Genomic DNA, 21,649 nt, shown 5'->3' on the forward strand with positions numbered 1-21,649 from the left:
GAACTGACCGGTGACTTGACACTTTTTTTATGTGATGCAAATGTTAAGAAGTTGAAATTGATAAGTTGTAACATTGTATCAAAAGTAGAGCTGAAACATTTAATCAATTAACTGATTACTTGACAGAAAATAAATCTGCATCAATTTTGATAATTGATCACTTGTCTCAGTCATTTATAAAGCTTAAATACATAAATGGTGGTTCCAGCCTCTCATATGTGATGATTTGTGGCTTTTATTTGGTTTGTATCACCATAAATGAAACACTTTTGGGTTTTGGATATACTGTATTTATATTTGGAATACTGTTCTTCAGACAAAAAAGTAATTTAAAGATGTCACCTAGGATTATGGGACACTGTAATCAACACTTTTTACTATTTTTTGACGTTTGATGTACTAAAACAATTATTCAAATGAAGTAACCAATAGATCAAACAATAATGAAAATAACTGTTGGCTGCTAACCTAATCAAAATTTTACATTCATTTCAGTGTTTTCATCTCTGACTGATGAGCAACAACAAAGTAGCAATTTGTCAAAGGATGATTCGTCATGTGGACAGTCCCGGTTCCTCTGGTTAGTGAGACTATAAACTGACTGTTTAAATCCACAGTTTCTGTCATTAATTCTGCTACAGTTTGACATGGGGCAGATTTCCATGTCTCTGAGGGGCTGCCCGCTTGAAGCTCACTGCTTTCTCTGTCCAATAATTTCCGACACACCAAGCCAAGCTGCACATCTGGTGGGTGGCCCTAAACGACACTGTGTGCGTGCATGCCTGAAAGACTGTGTGTGTGTGTGCATATGTGTGTTTACACGCGCAAATGGTACAGGTGATTAATACTGAAGGATAATGTTCATTATAGTGATGGACTGGCTTCCTCAGTAACAGCTGTTGCACTGCACCTGTGTCTGATGCACTTTACTGTCTGGAGTGTACGTGTGTATGAATCTGTGGATGTGCACTTCAGCGTGTGCGTGTCTGCTTGTGTGGCTGCCTGCCAGAGTGTGTAGGACAAAATGACGACACTCCCCACTAATAAAACCGGTGTATTCATACCGTTCTCCCAATCCTTTGCTTACTTTCCCGTGACCATAACACACACACATACCCGCTTGTACTCATGCTTTGGGCAACAATATCCTAATTAACATATTGTTGAATCACCATTAATTGGCTGAATGTCTCTTTTACCCTTATCTAACCTGACCTTACACTTTAATCATCCTAACTAAACCTTTAACCAGAAATCTAAAAATAATACTTTGCTTAATGAGGTCAGCAAAGTGTTCCCTGTATTTCACCACCAGTTTTCTAGGTTTTCACAATTTTTAAACCATTTAGGCTACAACTTGACATCTATATGCACACTGAACCAGTAGTATTTTCAGACTTGAAACTCTTAGATCTGCATTGTCCTCAACTAACCGATGATTCATTGTTTTGGCTTGGCCTAATTACTTTGTTGAAGGAAGGTGTTAATTAATGTTTTTTGACATGTCAGGTTTAATTTCAAACACCCTCCCCTCATAATTTCCGCCCTGACCTTTCTTGTGCATGTGGGTGTGTGTGTGTGTTTCTGAATTGAAACGTCCTGCCCTGCCAACTTTAAGTCTCTAGAGTGGCTTAATGTCAACACAGTGTCACAAAAAAAACTATCTGAGCATTGTAACACCTGTCACACACACACACCTACCATTCTGGGTAAGCTTGGTGGAGCAGACCAGGGTTGAGATGGTGAAAGTGTCTCTAGAGCTGACTGACAGGCCTCCGCTCCCAGACACGCTGCTGGAGCTGCGGCTCAGCGTTGTCCCTTTGTGGGGGTCGCCATGTTGGTTGCGGGTGGAGGGCAATGACAAGTAGCAGTTCACATCCTCCATGCGTTTGCTGTCACCCTGAGGGGACAATGTAAATGAGTCATTTTTAACCCATTATGCTGACACACCAGATGTTTGGTGGCTGGTGTAGCGGCAATGGGACAAGAATTATATGTCCTGCATTTATTCAAAATGTCTTGATGCAAATATGGAAGTAGAATGCATAGGGACAGTGGGATTTGATACACTAGCAGTAGTCATTTTTTTAGGCCAGCCCTAAAGGAAAAAATGACAAGCAATGATTGAAGTTGCCACCCCCACAGCGGTTGTCCCCTGTGATCACAATTTCTTATCTTCTTCTGCACAACACAACTTCGGCTTGTAAACTCATAACTTTGGAAACAGTGGGGCCAGGACTGCTTGAAAAAACAAAAACAACACTAACTATTAGAGTATTTTTCTTCTTAGTTAGGAAGTGCTGAAAAGATAATACTCAACACACAGGATAGCAGTCCAAGACATATAGAGAGAGAAATATCCTAGTATCCAGTTTTGATTTTCTACTTTATCAGTTTTATTTACTTGAACATACTTTATTGTACATTCTTCCATATATTCATCTTGAGGTCATTGATTCATTCATTCAAAACTCAACTCTGCCCTCTTTAATGCCAAACCAGTAAGTAATAATAAGTGAGTGGGTGGAAAATGGGAGTAAGAGATTGAAACCATGAGTGGCACAGAGATCGAGAGGAATGCAGGGATAATGAGAGATAATCAAGAAAGAGGGCACAAGGGACCCATCCATTTGGTCTTTGAGTGAATCACGAGTAATTAATCTGCATTGCGTTTGGCATTTAATCAATAATGGGATTCAATCTTAGCTCTGGCTCATTTGGCAGGAAATCTATTTGGATTCACTCAACCTGTCTGGGTGGCCATAATCTCCTGTCCAGACTTACTGTATGTTTAGTTCTGCTTTGATGATATGATGGTTACAGCTGTGCAGATGTCTTCAAATTCTTTCTCCAGTATAAACTTGTTTTTTTCAGTCTGTCTGTTTCTGATCTGCCTTTATCAAATGTGTTTTGAAGAAATCACCCAGTAGGATTCAGTGCCTTGTAAAGTCTACCATTCATTTCTCACCTCTATATAAATGAAAAATGTCAAGAATGAACTGGGGAATGGCATTGAGCTTTTGTAGAGTAAGAATGAACTTCCCTCTTTATTCATGCCTGATTAAGAATGATGAATCAAAATAGTCCTGTAGACTGGTTGTGTTATTAACCACCAGTTGATGAGTGGTCACTTTTATTTGAGGCAGGATTCCAAGATATTGTAGATTTATTGTTGTTTGGCTGTTGATTGCAAAACTGGTTGGTCCAACAGCGATACAAACTGTGACCCTTTCTCCTCATAAAATGCTCAGTATGTCATTTATTTCTCTCAGAGGCTCTTTTGCATCTGTATAAGTCTGAAAGCTTTGCAAGCTGATCCGCTATTCAGTTGCATAATAGCATTATTCTGAAACTTGGTAGTCAAGGAAGGTGAGATTTAGGTGAAAATGAATAAGTAGCACCTCTGCTCTTAAATGAATCAGCTCTTCGGGGAACTGAAATGTATCTCATTTATTCGTTATTTGATTCATTTAAAGGGAATTCACTAGAAAATACACTGAATCCATTAATAAATTAATCTGTTTTGTTTCTGCAACCGTTTTATTTTGGGTTCTGACCTTGAAAACCACAAGGTCATGGAGTCCATCCTGTAGAACTGTCCCATCATCCTTCATCAGCCGCACAAAGGCCATGGCAAAGTTCTTCTCACTCTTGTCCTTGGCTAGAGATGAAGGAGAGGGACGTGCAAACAGAAGAAGGGAGGGTCAGGGGAGAAACACATCAGGAGAATAGAAAGGGAGGAGGGAGGGATGAGAATTCAGGCACGGGAGGAAGAAAGACTGTTGATTTGTATAATCAAGTGTGTGTAATGATGCCTTTGGTAATTTTTTCCAAATTGCTTCCAATCATTCGGTCCTTTCAGTGTTACATTATGCTTAGAGGATCCAATGAGAGGAGAGGACTTAAATGTGTGGATGTATAGAGAGAACAGACAGGCAGGGAAAGAGTCTCATACTCACACTCCTGGGAGGAGCGGTGCCTGAACATGAAGCGTAAATGAATTTTGTGCATCTCTTCCAGAGTGACTGCCACCTGGAGGACATTTTGTGTTATTAAAGAATATAAAATAATATATATCTTCTTACATTTTTAAAATGGACACAATGACATTGCAGGGTTTATATTCTAAAAGTAGTAGCTCAAATGAGGAATAAAAATGTTGCATTATAAATAGACATCTCCAAAACTGAAACTGAAAAAAGTTAGTGTCTTGTAAAGAAGGAAGTAAAACTATGACTGGCTCACACACATACATACATACATACACACACACCTTAAATGTCTCCATCCAGCGGGGCTGTTTGACTTGGTAGTAGATGACGGATCGGTACTCACCGACCGCCTTATCCCCTGCTCCCAGACAGATGGAGTTCTAGGAAAGTGGAAAGGAGAGAAAAAAATACATGTCATACTGAGCTGAAGGATTTGATGTTTGTGTGTATGTGTGTGTGTGAGAGAATCCATGTATGCCTAAGATGGATTTTTATACTGGGATAAAGCCACGTCTGTGTGACTGTGACTATGAGAGGCTGAGTAAGCGCTTGATCAGTGCCGTGCTTGCTCACTGGCCCATGCCACCTCAATCTCTTCAACAATGCACACACACTTTCGCACCTGCACACACCTCCCTCCATTTTCACACACACATACCAATTTCCACAAATCCCTTTTACGCCCTGTCCCTCCTCAACCTCATCTCTTCCTGCTGCTAACCTGTATGACCTTGCCCTCCTCATCACAGACCCACATGATGACCTCCACGTTTTTCTGTGTCGTCTTGTTGTACTTGTCAAAGTCACCGCCCTGCAAGGTGAGGTAGATGTCATTTCGAACATCTCCTGGCATGATGATCTCCGGGAAGCCCAGCTTCCGGGCCACCACAGTGCTGCGGTCCACCAGGTGAGGGTATTCCTTCCGAATCTGAACTATGTCCCCTACCAGAGCCTTCATGGTCACCCAGAGACCTGCAGGGAAGTGGGGTTAGAGAAGGAGGGAAGGCTGTATATTAACATTTGACCAGTATACATTTTGCAGGTCCAGGATTAATAACAGAATGCATGCAGCTGTTTAAAGCTGCCTCAAAATTTACTGGTGGATGAAATTCCAGGATATGTTACTAAATAAGTTGACAATCTGAAGAATATTACATTAATAAAATCAATAGATACATTAGTTAAGAAACTATATTTTATTGTGGGATTTCATTGAGGGATGTCCATTGTTAAAGATGAACTTTCATTATAACAACTGTACTCAGCAGTAACTGGCAAATATTCGACATTTATTGGCAGTTAGTTCCTGATTTATTATTTACTTGCTCCTTGGCAGTTATTCGAGGTTTTGTGTCTTTGTGTACAACGCTGCAAAGAGTCACAGGCTTGAAAGAAAGAAATATCCTCCAGTTATATGTATTTTAAACGCAACCATGGTTGATCACATAAAACAACTCTGGTAAACACAGTGTATGTTAAATCCACATGTAGGGTTAAATTTAAAATTTCACAATACTTTGTAGGGGCAAATATTACTACATTTAAGAGCATTTATTTGGACAAAAAGGTGCCATTACAGGCTAATTTAAAGAGGAGTCAAAAATAAAGCCAAATGAAAGAATAATACATTTGAAGGCCGGCTACTATTAAATCTGAATTTAAGACCATTTCAAAACCTACAGAAACCTTGAAACATGATGACTGACAGCTTAGCTTTAAGTGTGATCCACTTTGTGAAAAATGTCAAGTGTTTATCTACGGGGAACATCATGTCATACTGTTCCAAGGTCAACCAGGAATGTAAAAATGTCTACTGTTGTTGCAGACTAGACTGCAATGAACACTACAAAATTTCTAGGCCCTGTTTGTGAAATGGGTTTAAGATAACGGAGTGAAGGGCACAAAGAAAGCGTGAAAGTATTACTATATTAGGCAGAGACTTACTCCTAAAGTATCTGAGCTCTTACTGCTTTCAGAGAAATTATGTAAGAAAGCAAAGACAAGGAATGGACAGAAAGGGAATAAAGGGTGAGCTATTTTAGGGAAATACATAGTTGGTGAAATCTAGACTATGTCACAAACCCACATTTTTAAGGCTAACCACATACCTACAGGGAATGCTATGTATGTGTACGTGTGTGTGTGTGTGTGTGTGTGTGTGTGTGTGTGTGTGTGTGTGTGGTGGCAGAAGCATCTCAAAGTGAGAGGAAGGAGAGATTAAGGGTGAGTAATGTTAACAGAAATCAGGTGGCCTCAGGTGCTCCTTTCATATCTGCTCATTCAGGTGCTCTTTTCATATCTAGGTTATGCCCAGGGCCTCCAGGAGCGAGAGGAAAGATAAAAGCTGAGCGATATAACAGCACAGTCCCACATGTGGGTTTAGTCTGTGTGGAACAAGACAGTGTCACCCAAAGGGGCTGTCAAAGTTAACTATAAACATGAGGTAGTGGGCAGCGAGACTGGAGGCTGGTAAGGGAGAAATATAGGGTAAGTAGTATGAAAACAACGGCTCAAGGGAGCATGCTATCCATCAAGATAATGTCCTTCATTCTCACCCACAGAGCAGAGAGAGGAATTGAGGATGCGATGAGAAACGGCCATTTTATCTGACCACAAATGACTGCAGTGTACACTAACTTTGGCAGAGAAGTCACGCGGCTTACACATTTGGAAACAGACAGCAAAGCCTGTAACTGCAGAACAGTACCTTGGCCACCGCTGTCTTCTCTTCGTAAGGTTGTTGTCCCTTTGTTTAGCAAGGTGTGGAGAAAGTCATTCTCAGCAACAACCCTGCAGCCAAACAAATGCCCATAAACACAAGAACAAATTGTGCTCATACTGAAGCCTTCAAGCACACAAAATTGCAGTAACACTATTTTAATTCCAAGGAGTGTCTGTGAACAAAGATTTAAGTTTCTGAGAGAGAAAGACAATGGAGAGAAGGAGAAAAAATAGGACATACGGGATGAAGGGAATGAAATGCTGCTTCTCCTCTTCACATTCGACCTTCCCTTTGATGATATCACTGATGTCCATTACTGCAGAGAAGAGAAAATAAATATAAATACATATAAATGTGTATGTGATGACAAGATCAAAGGAACAATTTGTGTATAAAGCTCTCTATCACACACTAATCTAGCAAAACAGGCCTCACCACACATCGTAATAGCAGTTTTGTAAGGTTATATGAGTACATTGGTAACTTATTTAACCTAATGGAAGAAACAATTGCCTAAAGTCTAGAAAAAAATACAGTAGACCATCAATATTTTAGTTTTTTTTTTTTTTTTTTTGTCCAAAAGATGACTGCAGCTGTATTGGGAAGCTCCCAGGTGTAAATATGGACCATAATACCTGAAGCAGCTGACAAATCAGACAAAATTAAAGTGACCTTCAGGGAACAACATTAAAATTGACTGAAGAGGCTACTGCAGGCCATTATCAAGGCAACACTGGTGAAATTAGGAAATGGCATGAGGCAAAATAGCCGCTTTCTGTCGTCAAGTGTATTGCAGCTTTCAGAGAGAGGTTCATAAAAGCAATACCGGTAAATATTGGCAATGAAGATAAATCTGGTTGATTAGCAATTTGGTAAATCTAATAACTACAATAAACACTTTGCAGATTGCTTGATTACTAGAATTGACAATTTACTTTTGACCAAAGCTTTAAAAAAAAACCTTAAATGTCTACTCAAGTACCTGCCACCCCAAATGGCCGCCTGAGACCCTGAGTGCATTTCTTGTTGGTCTCTTTCAGGTCCATCCTGCCCACTCTCACTATCTGACAGATCAGATAAATCTTCTCCCTGCTCAGGTCCTTGTTCCCCAAGTCCTGTTAAATAAAGACAGGGAGTGGGAGAACAGCGAGGAAAGAAAGCAAAAGAAGAAGTAAAGGGAGGAAGAAAAAACGAGTAAGAAATAGAAGAATTAAATGGTGGAATCAGAAGACACAGGTTCAGTGGGAGAGAAAGAGGAAAAAACAACATCAAAACAAAGCGGATTGTTTAAGTGCAATCTTCTAAGAGATAATAAGTACATTCATTCCTATACTGCAGTGTGTTTGTAGTGCTAGGAAACAGTGTGACAGTACCCCCCTGTGGTCACTTACTGTAAAGACAACTTTCAGGTTGTTCAGCATGTCAATCTCCTTGGGGAAACCTTTGCTGCCCCAACGTACCAGGTAGTTCTCACTGCACAAAGGATGGGTGTTAAAAGAGTTAAATGATACAAATCACATCTGTTACATTACTGTTCTGTAATGCCATTACACAATATTTTGACATAAAACCACACACACTATCAAAATTGCTGTTGCACTGAAGATTAAAACCCCCATAACTGAAAATCTGCTAATTCACTCAAGTTGCCCAGCTGAAATTCAGTTTTGGCTACAGCTACAGAAAGTGATGAATTCAAGAGATAGAAATTTTATCTCTGTCTAATCCTGTTAATCTGGACTCGCTCACATACCCATATGTACATTGAAAGGATTACTGGTCATTGTAATGCTTCCTGTTGTGTGTACTGGCCACAAAGATCACTTCCTTAAGTGATTTCAATGTAAGAGATGCAAGACAAAATCCAGTCATTGTTCTGTTGAAAAATCTTAAATTAAACTGAAGCTAATATGAGGTTTCAACAGTCTGAGTCTGAGAACCTATCCTTTAAATTGTTTGCCTCTCTTATCTTTTAGTACTCTTTGGGGGAGAATCACAGAGCAGGCTGGCTGGTGTACATGAGTATACTGTACGCAGTTCACCGATGTGACAGTACATAATTTTTGTGAAACTGAAGTTTAAATGACAGGCCTGTGGACCCTAACGTTACCCGCTGCATCTGCATAATAATCTAGGTTTAAGAGCTAAAAATACAACCCTGCTATTCCAAATTGCATTTTTCCTGACATACAAGCATGTATCAGAGACTGACAGAGGGATGAATAGAAAGATAGACAGACAGCAAGATAGGCACATAGATGAGCAGCTACAGTTGGATGAATCAAAGCCGCAAAAAAGTTGATGCTTTCCCAAAAATATTTCTGTCATAAAACCCTACTATCTGCCAGTTTTTTCAGAGAAACACACAGAGATAGACATGGTGAGGGAATTAACAGTATAAAAAGAAAAAGCTGAGCATTTAACCAATCAAACAAACAAAACACAAGAGATGGAAGAGAATTAGACTGAAGGACAAACGTCAAGAAAGTAAAACACTATCAAATTGTGGCGAATATAGATTGAGAAAAAGAGGATTGATCCAGGTCTGTCTTAACATTCCCAGCTGTAGTGGCTGAGACATAGAGATACCCAGTATGACAGTGAGTGACAGGGCTTAGCATCAGCACTGTCAGGCAGCACATATTGCTGCCAGTCAGTATGTGCTGCCCTATAATTTCTGTTTTCTGCGTTATTATTTTGGGCATACCATTGTTCTAATTTAGTGAGATTCAACAATGAAGGAGAAGATAAGTGAGGAAACAAAAGGAGAAGTACATAGACATGAAGAAATGGAGGAGTAAGGAAGAGAGTGTGTGTGGGTTGGATTCTTTCACCCACCTTGTTTTCTATCTCTATGTGACTCAACACAACACCCCAAAATTGATTTCAACATTAACATCAGTTTATCATTTATCACAGTTTAGATGCCTAAACAGACACATTTTACATGCCTGTCAATTAAACATCATATTAATCTTGGGCTTCAAGTCCTCAAATCATCCTGAAAACAATAATACAAATCCAAAACATGAGCGTGTACCACTGTATGAGTCCAGGGACTAAAGCTAAGAGAGACGGACAATAAGAGTGACACCTGATGATGGCCTGTTTGATGGGGTCATAAAGGGACATGAAGAGCTCCGAGTCTTCTCCGATGCGACAGACAAAGTTCCTGACAAAGACGTAGAGGCTGTGGGTGGGGGAGGACTGGATCCGTGCTGATATCCCACAGTGATCTGTCTGGATGTTGGACTGCAGGGGAGGACATTAGTTTTAGAGGGTTAACTTGGGACAAGGGTTTAAGAGAACAGAACGTGAGCCAAAACCCTTCACTTCAAGGTCTTGCTGCTATAGTGCTATAGCCTAATTGGAGTTTGGTAAGGGAGAATAAAATCATTGAATAAGAAATTCTGAATAGAATAAATTCTCTTTCTAATGAATTAATGTTTAATTGTAAAAGAGGCTGTAAGAAGCTCAATCTAAGTCAGGCCAACATGAGGAAGTGAAGACTTAATTAGGCTTTGCTGGCAGATATGATTGGTAAGTAAAATTTATTAACCATGACATTTTCATGCAAATGTATTCGATTTTACTATCTTCTTTTCAAAAAATCCAAAACAAATGACTCAATTGTGATTCCACCCATATCCATTTCACGATAGCTTTTTACTTAATGTGATCTTAAACCATGGAAGGGGAACAGTTTCTCATAACAAATCCCATGGTACACATCTCTGGGAAGCCTGGGGCAGACAAACCACAGAAGCAATATCAAAGGAGTTGCCAGATAACTTCAGTTGTAATTGCATCCACACCAACCAATAAGATCCTCTCTTTGTCCCAAGAAAGTGTGTGTATGGCCCTCCTCGTCCTGGGTTCTGTAATTTTGGCTCCCTAGTGCACTGCATTCTTATCCTTCCCTTACCTGCTCCTCTTTGATGCGTTCATTGATCTTGGTAGTGGCCGCCTCATGGGCCCGAAACAGGCTGATGACACTAGCCTGCTCGGGGTCCAAGATGTTTCCATCCTCGTCTCGAACCACCTGGTCCAGCTCCAGGATCCTGAAGTAGGGAGTAGGAGAGTTGAGGAGATTTATGGAAGACAGACGAAGCATAGTGGACAAAAAAAGGGCATCAGGTGGTGGTAGAAATCGAAGAGGGAGGAGGACAGAGGGGGTTTAAAAAAAGAGGAGTACAGCAGGTGAGACAGGAGTAAATTACCTTGTGTTACACATAAAAACGGATAAAAAAAAAAAAAACCCACTTTGAACATTGAAAATATTAAAGTGTGACTTTTCGTGCAGACATACTTGTTGCCATAGTCAATCTTGGAGGTGACTTTCTGCTTGAGCTCCTTGAATTCGTCATTAGGCAGAGTGCCAGACAGGAGCTGGGAACGCCACTCCATCAGCTCCCACATCAGCCTCTGGACCTCCCTCACACGTGGCCGTTTGTTGGCCTGGAGAATTAGACATATGCTGTTAGATACACTTCAACACATTAATTTGATTCATATACATAAAGAGTGTTTTTGTTTGTTTTGTTTTTACCACAAAAAGCTGCTTCCATATGCTTCCCCACTCTCTCAGTGTGGTGGTCACCTCCTTCACCAGGGGCATCTCTGCAGACAACACCACCTCCTCATCTCTGTAGTCACACACACACATAAACATTACAGTGCCATTGAATGAAAAAAGAAATCATACGTTTGGAGAAGGATGAAGACTTTTTAATTCCACTTACCCTCGTTTTTCAATGATGACCTCTTTAACATGTACAAAACTGGCAGGGAACACTCCCTATGGAGGAGTATGTATAAAAAAAAAAAAATGTGTTAGCTCTCACCTTTCCTAGCCACAGAAACTAGAACTGAAGATCTCTCTGTTGAATAGAGCTGTCTGACATGATGTGTTATTATCACCTTTCGGTCCAAAATCAATATGATGCACAGTCTGGTGTAACTGGGTTGTGTGTATCAGCTCTTACCTGTTGGGCCCTGTTCCTAACCAGGTAGCCCTTATACCATCCTGAAAGATAAAAAGGCCATTTACTTCTTACTGTCATCACACCATTTTGTCATCTATCTGAAATGTCTTAATGTCTAGACTGTTTATGGGGAGACTGAAACCTGGCAGGGAGCTAGGATTACATTTAATCTTTTGCTGGTGTAAAAATATTTACCATAATAACTGTATTATATATACATATAGTAAACATATTTTTTACATCAATTATCCATCACTTTTTCTATGAAATACCAAATAACATTTGAATTACAAACGATAAGGACTGTAAAATATAAAACTTTAAGCAACTTTAAATAGTGCCAATTCCATAATATGTAAATTTCAGAAAGTAGTATTTAATCAGTATATTTTAGTTATAATATTTTAACATTGCTATGCTTGATATAGCTGGTTTACAATGAGAAAAATAACACATATACAGCAAATTATCAACATATCTCAGTTTTTCCACTAAACATGCTGAAAAAGAATATAAAACAGTGTCCGTAAATGAAGTGAAATGTTTCATATAGTTAATAGTGTCATGTAGTTTTTTTAGAATAGTTTGGTGATATTCTTACCATCGCAGGCCTCCAGGATGTGGACTGCATCTCCAACCTCCAGAGAAAGCTGCTTCTCTCCTTTGCCAATAAAGTTCCACTTGACTAAAAAAAAAAAGAAATTATTACAGTCTTTAATTTGAAGCGATTTGAAATGAGGCCTTTTAACTTGACACGGATACAGGAAGTGGTGGCAAGACTTCGTTGGTCAGTCAGTCACGGACATCCAAGGTCACGGACTTTCAGGTTTATAGGGCTGGCAAAAAGAAAATATTTGTCTGGACATGAAGAAAGAAAAAAGAAGAGGTTCGAAGAAGAGAAGAGGCAAGAGGATAAAGGTATGTAAGCCTAAACCACAGGAGAGCATTAGCCTCTTACCTTAGCCGCGCTTGTATGCTAAAGTTGCTAACATGCTAACGCGCCAAACGCGATTAGCATCACAACTTTTATAAACTGCATTAAGTTGGTATAGTATTAAAAATACACACGCATGTATGTACCCAGATTCTGTATCTAGACTGCAATAGGTCCCCATTCAAGTGGTAAAACTGCATTAACCATGTTACAGACATATCTATTGTAAGACATGCTAACGCTAGTATGCTAACGCGGGCTAGCATGCTAACGCGCTAATCGCTATTAGCACCACACACACTACAAACTGCATCAAATTGGTAACGTTACAGTGTTAAAAATACAGAAGACTTCTTTACAGAAGAGTCCTATAGTGGTGATAGTAGTCTGTGTAGCATAGTCTTTATAGCGAAGCCATAGTTTTAATAAATAATTTACAAAGGTATATGAATGTTTTGTTTGTGATAAGTTCATCATTAACTAATGTCTATAAATGACTTACTACTGATTGCTATTATAAAGTGTTACCCACAGAAATGATAAAAGTCAATGATTAAAGTTAATACATTTAATGGTACAAGTGTCTTCTTCAATTTAAGCCATCATCTAACATTATCATGTAAGCCATTACCTATCCATTACTTATCTAATATTATCTATGGAGCTGTGATGTTCACATCTGGTGTTATAAAGCATTTAACAGAACAATACAAGTTTAGGCAGAATTAGGTTGAGTTTGGTGTAAAATGATAGCCTTCTGCATTTAAACAAAATGAAGTCAGTGTTTAATTCTTTATTTCATGGCAGGTCCACCAGCCACCTCTACTTCTGGTGCAGAGGTGGTCATGTCACCCAAGAAGCTGATAATGCTGGTATTTTATGTGTTTTAGTTAAACCTATAGCAATAGCTACATTTCCCACTTGTTATAGTGCCCTGTTCATCGCTCATAAATAAAATCTGTCAAGTGGGGGGTGTGTAATACCTGTTTTTAAGGGCTAGGCTTATTTATTATTTCATAGCAGGTCCATCAACCTCCACCTCTACCTCTACCTCTCTCTCTAGTGTCATCCAAGAAAGCTCTAACAATGCTGGTAAGTTTAGGCCTAGATCAACAATATATTTGCAATAAATTAACAATTATTTACCACTAGGAACATCCAACGTATGAACATGTCAACTTACTAAACTTAATTGTTTTCTATATTAATCTTCCCCATAGGTCTTTATATGCCTATTGAAGTGGAGAGCAGTGCCAACATGCCTACCACCACACCTGGCTCTCCAGTTTCTACTCCTCCAATGGATCCAGCTGACTGGCCATCAGTCAATCAACTTTCTGTATTTTGCCATGACCTATGACTAAAATAGTGATACATTCTGTCACTGTGTTACTTATGGATGGAATTATAGTGAAATTAAATTATTCCCCTTTTTGCTTGGGGACCCCCCCTGGAACCACTGATTTAGTCAACTGAAAGAAAATTAATCTGCAACTATTTTAATATTATTTTTGGAGAAAAAAAATTCCAGAGTTGTCCGGTTCAGTCCCAACTTTTCAATGAATGACTGGCAGCTTTTCTTTGTCTTACGTGTCTTATGTGATAGTAAACTGAATATCTTTTGGGATTGAATTGTTGGTGGTTGGTGATGATGATGGGCATTTTCACTATCCTGTGACATTTCATAGACCAAACCATTAATCAGTAAATGAATCCTCAGATTAATCTATAATGAAAATACCAGTAATCGTTATTACAGCGCTAGATTTAGTGTATATAAGCACCAGCAGCAGTGGTGGCAGCATGTTGGCAGCAGCAAATAAGTAGGTGGCAGCTGCACAGCAGAGCAAAAGAGTGGGCAGAGTATTGGCAATAAAATACACCGCCTAGTACAAATGGTGTATTTGATATGGCCCCACATGTAGCAGTGAAAATGGAGTCTGCACTAGCTCACAAGCTCTGGGCACTAATCATTAAGAGGTTACACAACTGACTGCTAAATAAAGTCTTATGACTGTATAAGAAGTGGCACACTTTTTTTTTTTTTTAGACCAATACAGTGAAAACACCTTGTGGATAGCCTGTACACAGTTCATAAAATGATGCTGTCTCTGCTTTTCTAACAACTTATTTTACAGTATTCAGCGATACAGCTTCACACTACTTCCGTCCTCCACTTCCTGTGTTTTCTTGTACAGACCAGGAAGATATTCAGTTTAGATACAATAGATAAACATTTCACTTAATAATCATACTACAGTATCAGTAATTGATGCTTAATGGCTTTTATAAATCCAGTGTCATTTTGTCAGCCTTAATATAATAAGCAGTAAATTATCTTCACTCTTTTTATATGACATAAACTATACACCCAACTTATTACAATTACTGTAACTGAAATCAATGCATCGTTTGCAATAGGCTAGTGAAACTGCTATTTTAATCTATGTCAGAAGTCAGTATTCTTTATTTTTTGTTTTGTCTGTTTCACATATCGAACAGCAACACATGCTGAGGCTGTGCTGTGCAGTGACGTCATCACATACATAAGCTACAGATTGTGCTGAGACGTTGCGTTTCCACAGTCTAGGATTTATTCCTGGTGTCAAAATCAATCTTTCCACATCTGAAATTGTCATTTTCAAGATTAATTTACATTCTAGCTTCTGTGTCAATGCGCTGCATAGTGTGGAATGCATGGTGATTGGTTGCTGACTGCCGCTCATTTCTCCATCAGCCTAGGCTAGATGGTAATTTTGTTTATATTTTATCCCTCACACATTGCACTGTAGCCCTTATAAGTTTTGTTGCACTTAAGTTAAATGGCAAATATCATTTTTGAATATAAGTTCTTCGGTGGAATTGCTTCTTCTTATGTGTTGTGTACATCCTGAAAATCTGGCTGTTAGCACCTGCTCACATCCTGTTAAGCAGCATTTCCCCACCCTCATTTTTATACACAGTAACTATAGTTTACCATCACAAATAAACAGACAGACACTATAGAAATATGCATATGCACTCACACACAAACACACGCACAGAAACCCACAAGTGGGCACACACTGACTTACCTACACCATACCGTTCCGCAGTGGTTGTCGCCCAAGGAGACATGACTGCATGTATATCCTATCCTATACCTACTTTGTATTCTTTCTAATTTCTCTCTCTCTCTCTCTCTTGTTTTTTTTTAGAGTGTCTGCTTAACTTCTCACTTCTGCATTTTTTTTTTTAAACTTACAATGAAAGCAGTAAGCCCATCCCCCCTTCGCCTCTTCCTCTTCTGTCTCTCCTCTCTTCCTGCCTTCAAGCGGTTAAGGGGAAGTGGGTGAGTACAACAAGGTGGAGTCCTTTATATCATACAGGCCTGCACAATGTGTGAAAACTCAATTTTAATCATTTGGACTGAGTGAATCACCTCATCTGTATTATAACTGAACATTAACATCAGTATCATGTGAGTCCACTTATACAGACTGGTGTCAGCAACCTGCTGCAGAATCGTTCTCATTAGTGCAAAACTGGGCTTGTACATGTCCTGTTTTCAAGATGCAGATGTAATTACATGTGCTAGAAAACAGCGATAGTTGTAAACTCTTCTCATATCTGATCAAAATACGTACTGGATGCTACGCAGTGTACATAGTTGTTGAACCACAGATGACTTCTGTCATACATTGTGCCCTCACCTCTTCTCTTTCTGCATCAGAGGAAATAGCTTGATTTCGTGTTCATTTATAGACAACTTCAACTCAATCCTGTTTAGTCCTCAACTCCACTCCTCTCCCTACAGCAAGAAGAAAAACAAGAATGGAAAAACCCCCATGATTAGATGTTTGAACTTCACTGATTTCAACACTAGAAGGCTGTTTTCACATTCATCTTCTGAAAGTGAAAAGTTTCTCTGTGCTCTGTGCTGTGATCTGAGTTTAAAGGTGTGGGCCTACGAGCATGACTTGTGACATCACAACTAGTTTGGAGCCAATCTTGGTCCAGCATTCAAAGCCCCACTGCACGTACAGAGAGAATGGACATTTCAGTGAAGTGGGAGACAGTCTTGTCAGTGAAACTTGAGAAATAAAAAATATTTGCATATTCATAGATTCTGAAATGTTTAATGAGAGAGAAAGAGCTTTTTAGATGTCTTTCAGGATTTTAATGAGCTAATTGAACTTTTTCTGCGGAAAAACCATATTAGACATCATACATCTTAAATAATGTCTAGTGGGGTGCTTATATCAGTTTTAGTAATTTAGATTTTAGTGTCACTGTGGGCTGGTCATCAGCAAAACAACAAATCCTGAATTTCTGATAGATTATTGATCTTTGATAGTTAGATACTGTAATAACTTCAAGTAGTTGTCACTTTGTTATTACGCCAATTTTCTTGTGAAAAACCTCTTTGAAACAGGACATTTCGGGAGATGGTGATGTAACATTTAACATCTTAACACTCCATGTGTAATCAAAAAATCATTACATCAAACTTCATGATCAGCATGACAATCCCAAGGCGATCAAATCCTGAATTTAGAAATTTTAGATTTCATAAAATGTGCCAATTTAACCTATTTTAAGTGTTAAATGTAACTAGTCTCCATTAGTTGAAATCTGGCTATGATCAGTCTGTATGACAGTATGTTAAATATCTCCAGTTTACCCAGATGGACAGAATAACAGTTCATACAAGTGACTATTCCTCCATGTCCTTAGCGTTGTCACTGTTAATACTATTACTTAGGCAGCCAAAGTAGCATTAGGAATGCAAGAAAGCTGCTTGGTACGTTGGCTCTTAACCAATAAGGCTGTCAAAACATGACAGAGTTGATATATTATCAGCAGTTGATGGTTAGCGTGGGTGATGAGTTTCATTATGCTCATGATTGAAGAGACAAGCTTTCACCACAGCAAAAGCTATTAGCTACCCCCAAAATGATGGAAGAAAAATGTACAGAATTATTTACCACAATTTTTTTTTAGCATGTTCACTACAGCATGTTATCCTTCTGTTGTTCATTAACAGGCACAATACTAATGGTTCTTTTCAATCTTGATTTAAAGCTAACTGGCTGGATAGTTTTTAAGTGAGGCACTCTTCCTCTGGTTCTCCACAGGGTTGCTGTTTATCCCCTCCTCTTTATGTTTTGTATACTAATGACTTCCAGAGTCCATATAAGAATCAGGATATTGTAAATTGTAATTGTCAGCCATTTACAGGGGGAGGAACAAGGTAATGGTGGTATAGTTGAAGACTTTGTATTATGGTGTCTTCAGTCATTCCTTCATCTGAATGTTACCAAAACAAAGGACATGATTGTTGATTTCAGGAAATCCCCCTCTCGTCCAGAATTAACTGTCATACGGGGCTCTGAAATCAGCCTGGTAGATAATTACAAATATCTTGGAAAAGTTATTTATAGCAAACATGTTGATTTTGTTTACAGGAAAGCTCAACAGCATCTTTATTTTCTTAAAATAAATGAACTCTTAATGTTTGTGGATCCACAACGACTGTTTTATCGCAGTTTAATTGAACCCGTTTTTATCTTTTTGCAGTGTGGAGTGGTATAGGAACCTCAGCCTGTCCAACAAAAATAGATTGAACAGTCTTATCAAAGTGTCCAGTAAAATTACTGGAGTGTGCCAGGTTCAGCTCTCTGACATCTATAATGAGCATATTCTTAAGAAAGCTGAAGCTATTCTGGCTCGCCCAGATCATCCTTTTTTCAGGGACTTTAAATTGTCATCGTTTTAGGAAACCAGTTGTAAGGACAAAAAAGTTTTAATCGTCCTTTGTTTAGGTGGCCATAGGCCGGTTAAACTCATCTCATACCTTTTCTTAAGTGGACTCAAGAAGTGTTTTAGACTTTGGGTGTTATATAATCTGGTAGGCTGGCTTACAAGGAGCTTCTTCCCCGGAGGGAAAGTATAAATTATTTGTTATCTTGTTTGTGTTTTATTGTATTGTGTGTTTGACTATTGTTACCGTTTTTGTATCTTACCTAATTCCCCCCTTGGGGACGATAATGATTGATTGATTGAACATACAGATGTTAAACAGTAGGTCTAATGGAGTAGCTACCTAGCTAGCTAAGCTAATAACATGCAACTATCTTAAAAATCTTCTGCTGTTTTGTAGCCACTTGAGGTAATCTTTATATTATATATTATAAAATGACCTATAGGAAATTCTGACATCAGTTGGCAGTTGTTAAAAGTAGCTGTATTATGATCATATTTGCTCCAAGCTTGCAGAGTTTGCTTGGAAATTATATGCAAGAGAACTAAAATGCTGGAAATTGTTACCTTAATGATATACTGTATATTTAGTTTAAAATAAAATACTGTGTTGTAGTTTTTGACATTTTTTAAAACACTTATTAATTAGGTTCGGGTGTGTCTTAAGTTAAAACATTTCATATGTGGACACTTCCCTGTGTTTTCCTGTAACTAAGTACTGTTACAGTACTGTTAATTTCCAATAGACATTAAGTCATTCCTTTGCAAAACCAATAGAGGGTGGTAGAGTCCTGATTGATTTTTCTTTTCTTTTTTTTTATACCTCTGGCATTACATCATCTTATCTTATCAAGATACAGCATATTTTAAAGCACATTGTTGAAATAGTCTGGGAGCTGCAGTTTAACTTCCCACAACAAAAATTCATTTTACAATGCTAATGGAATTTGAGGCACCACTGCCAACTTTTTACACATTACCAGTTTAAATAAACGGTCCTTTTCCTTACTCTACCTTGCACTGAGGCTCATTGGCATCGAAGCCAAAGAACTCCCAACCATGGTTGTAGTTAAACAAGAAATTAGTTACATACATAGCCAATTGACAGATAACATATTGACTCAGAGTTGAGTGCCAATCAGGTATCCTCAACCAAGTAAGACACATGGGAGGGTCAACTGAAAGTCCTGTTGTTATGGGAACACGTGGCGAGACAGAGTCACCAACTGAAAGGGGAGTTTAGAAACATTAACAAGTAGATGCATGTGAGGAGGTGACACTTAGAAATAAGTCACAGAATTTGTGTGCATTAGGAAAGAAGAGTGAGAAAAAGAGAGGCAGACAGATGAGGAAAGAACAAAGAGAGGGATTGAAAAAAAGAAAAAAAATGATAAAGAAAGATATGTTATCACATAGCTCTGTGTAGTGGAACAAAACTGGAACCTTGTTGCTGTGACTCACAAGGAGAAATTGGGGTGGAGCTTAAAGATGTATGGAGACAAAGAAAAAGAAAGTGACAAATGTAACAAATATAGCCAGAGAGGTGATATACAGATGAAGGAATAAGAAGAGACAGCAGGTAGAGGGACAGTCAGAAAAGGCACAAAAAGAGACAAAGGAAGATTACATTCAGGACCAACTAAGATATGAACAATGCTACAGAAACCAAGACCCAAAGACAAATAGACAGAGACGAAACAGATAAGGAAAAGGGAAGCAAAAATGGACAAAGGGTATGAAAAGAGGTAATGACTTATGAATGTTAGCCTGAAGCATAGAAGATGAATTGACATTGGGCAGGAAAGACTTGCCACCAGCCAAAGTACATGAAAAATAGATACAAAGGCAGAGTAAAAGGCTGGACCAGAAATAGGGGGATAGATTTAGAAATCTCTCCGACCTATCGGGTCATTGACATCACTCTAGCCAAGCTGGTGCCAATTCTCAGAGATTTACCCAAAAGCCATTCACTCGTGGAGCTTTTAAAGAATCCTTAAAAGATTCAACTGTATATTTAGAGAGCAGAGGCATTAGACATGAAAAGAGAGGAAAAAAATACTTGGGTTTTATGCATGAATCCCATGCCTTTCTGTGTTTCTCTCCACTATAAACTGGACTTATTTGCCAGCAATTCCATTAGGGCTGATTGCAACAGGTTGCTTGGATTATTCAGGTAATACGGCCCAGTCTCCAAAGACAACACTTTGTTGAGGAGGACGTGTTTTATCGCAGCAGCTGGTGCATCTAAGTAAGAACGCATGATAAGAGACTGGAAGAGCTATTAAAATCATGTCAAAAGCAAATTACCCTAAAAAGAAAGAGGAGAATAATAGGAGGAGACACAGAGTGAAAGAAAAAGAGAGAGAGAGAGTTGTGTGTGAGTCACTGGTGCTCCCTCGCTCTCTCTCGCTCTCTCTCTCTCTCGTCTCTACTTGTGGTTCTCTGGTCTCACGGTGAGCAGAGCAGAGCAGCGGTGGTGGGTGTCACAGAAAGTGCAAAGCAGCTCTGAGGTGAGTTGATCAATTCATACTTTATACTGGCTAGAAACATTTAATATCTCATCAAATTTAGAAGAGTCGTGTGTTAAAACCTAGTCCTCTCAGTTGTCTTTGTGGTGTGACAACATAATTAACTTTGACTCAATATTTGCCCTGTCTGCACTGATTTGGTGTTGCACATTTCAGCAGCCAAACAACAATATTACAGGAAAATGTATGTGGATAACTAAATTCATACCCTTTATTTACTGTATTAAACAGTACAATCAATGAAAATATAGTTTGATTCTCTTTTAACACTACTTCTGATATTTACAGCTATGATTAATAATTTATAGTTAACTGCAGTTTCAGATGGGCAAAGGAAAATAAAAAGATGCAATAGATAAGCAGTATGTCATGTACAGCATCAGAAGTTCTTGCTATGTTTGTCTGTTCAGTCATTTTTAGGGAATCAGCTATTCCAAATTCATAGTTTTGCAATGGTGGAGAGTTTAACTGAGAACTGAGTCACTCCTGAGCCTGGTGTGAATGCTGTACAATGACAAATATACAAAGAGGTCATTTAATCAGTCCTGCAAATGAGGAAGTGAGATTATTCTGTGTTTGAGAAGGAATTTTATCTTTTTCGTGTTGTTACATTTGTGTCATACATTAAGGTTGTTCTACATATGAGCTTCACCTTTTCACTTCAAATAAATACACTGAATTGCCATAGTAACTCATCTACAAGCAAACAGACAGACAGGTCTATTCGTGGATACATACAATAGTTA

General features: G+C 38.7%; 1 protein-coding gene across 1 annotated transcript in view; it reads right to left on the bottom strand.

Moving 5' to 3' along the window:
• Positions 1-16,313, bottom strand: part of LOC122990088 (dedicator of cytokinesis protein 2-like) — a 99,940-nt gene extending 83,627 nt beyond the window's left edge. Inside the window, exons 1-17 of the mRNA XM_044363204.1 lie at positions 15,708-16,313; positions 12,301-12,384; positions 11,700-11,740; positions 11,457-11,512; positions 11,264-11,360; positions 11,024-11,172; positions 10,640-10,775; positions 9,809-9,966; positions 8,106-8,187; positions 7,697-7,829; positions 6,955-7,030; positions 6,700-6,782; positions 4,714-4,964; positions 4,274-4,372; positions 3,960-4,032; positions 3,558-3,661; positions 1,702-1,900 (exon numbers count right to left, since the gene is read on the bottom strand). Of these exons, the coding sequence (XP_044219139.1) occupies positions 1,702-1,900; positions 3,558-3,661; positions 3,960-4,032; positions 4,274-4,372; positions 4,714-4,964; positions 6,700-6,782; positions 6,955-7,030; positions 7,697-7,829; positions 8,106-8,187; positions 9,809-9,966; positions 10,640-10,775; positions 11,024-11,172; positions 11,264-11,360; positions 11,457-11,512; positions 11,700-11,740; positions 12,301-12,384; positions 15,708-15,750 (1,864 nt within the window). The 5' untranslated portion in view covers positions 15,751-16,313. The remainder of the gene's footprint in view (positions 1-1,701; positions 1,901-3,557; positions 3,662-3,959; positions 4,033-4,273; positions 4,373-4,713; positions 4,965-6,699; positions 6,783-6,954; positions 7,031-7,696; positions 7,830-8,105; positions 8,188-9,808; positions 9,967-10,639; positions 10,776-11,023; positions 11,173-11,263; positions 11,361-11,456; positions 11,513-11,699; positions 11,741-12,300; positions 12,385-15,707) is intronic.
• Positions 16,314-21,649: the final 5,336 nt, after the last annotated feature.

Source organism: Thunnus albacares, chromosome 10, assembly GCF_914725855.1.
Source record: "Thunnus albacares chromosome 10, fThuAlb1.1, whole genome shotgun sequence".
Taxonomy (NCBI): domain Eukaryota; kingdom Metazoa; phylum Chordata; class Actinopteri; order Scombriformes; family Scombridae; genus Thunnus; species Thunnus albacares.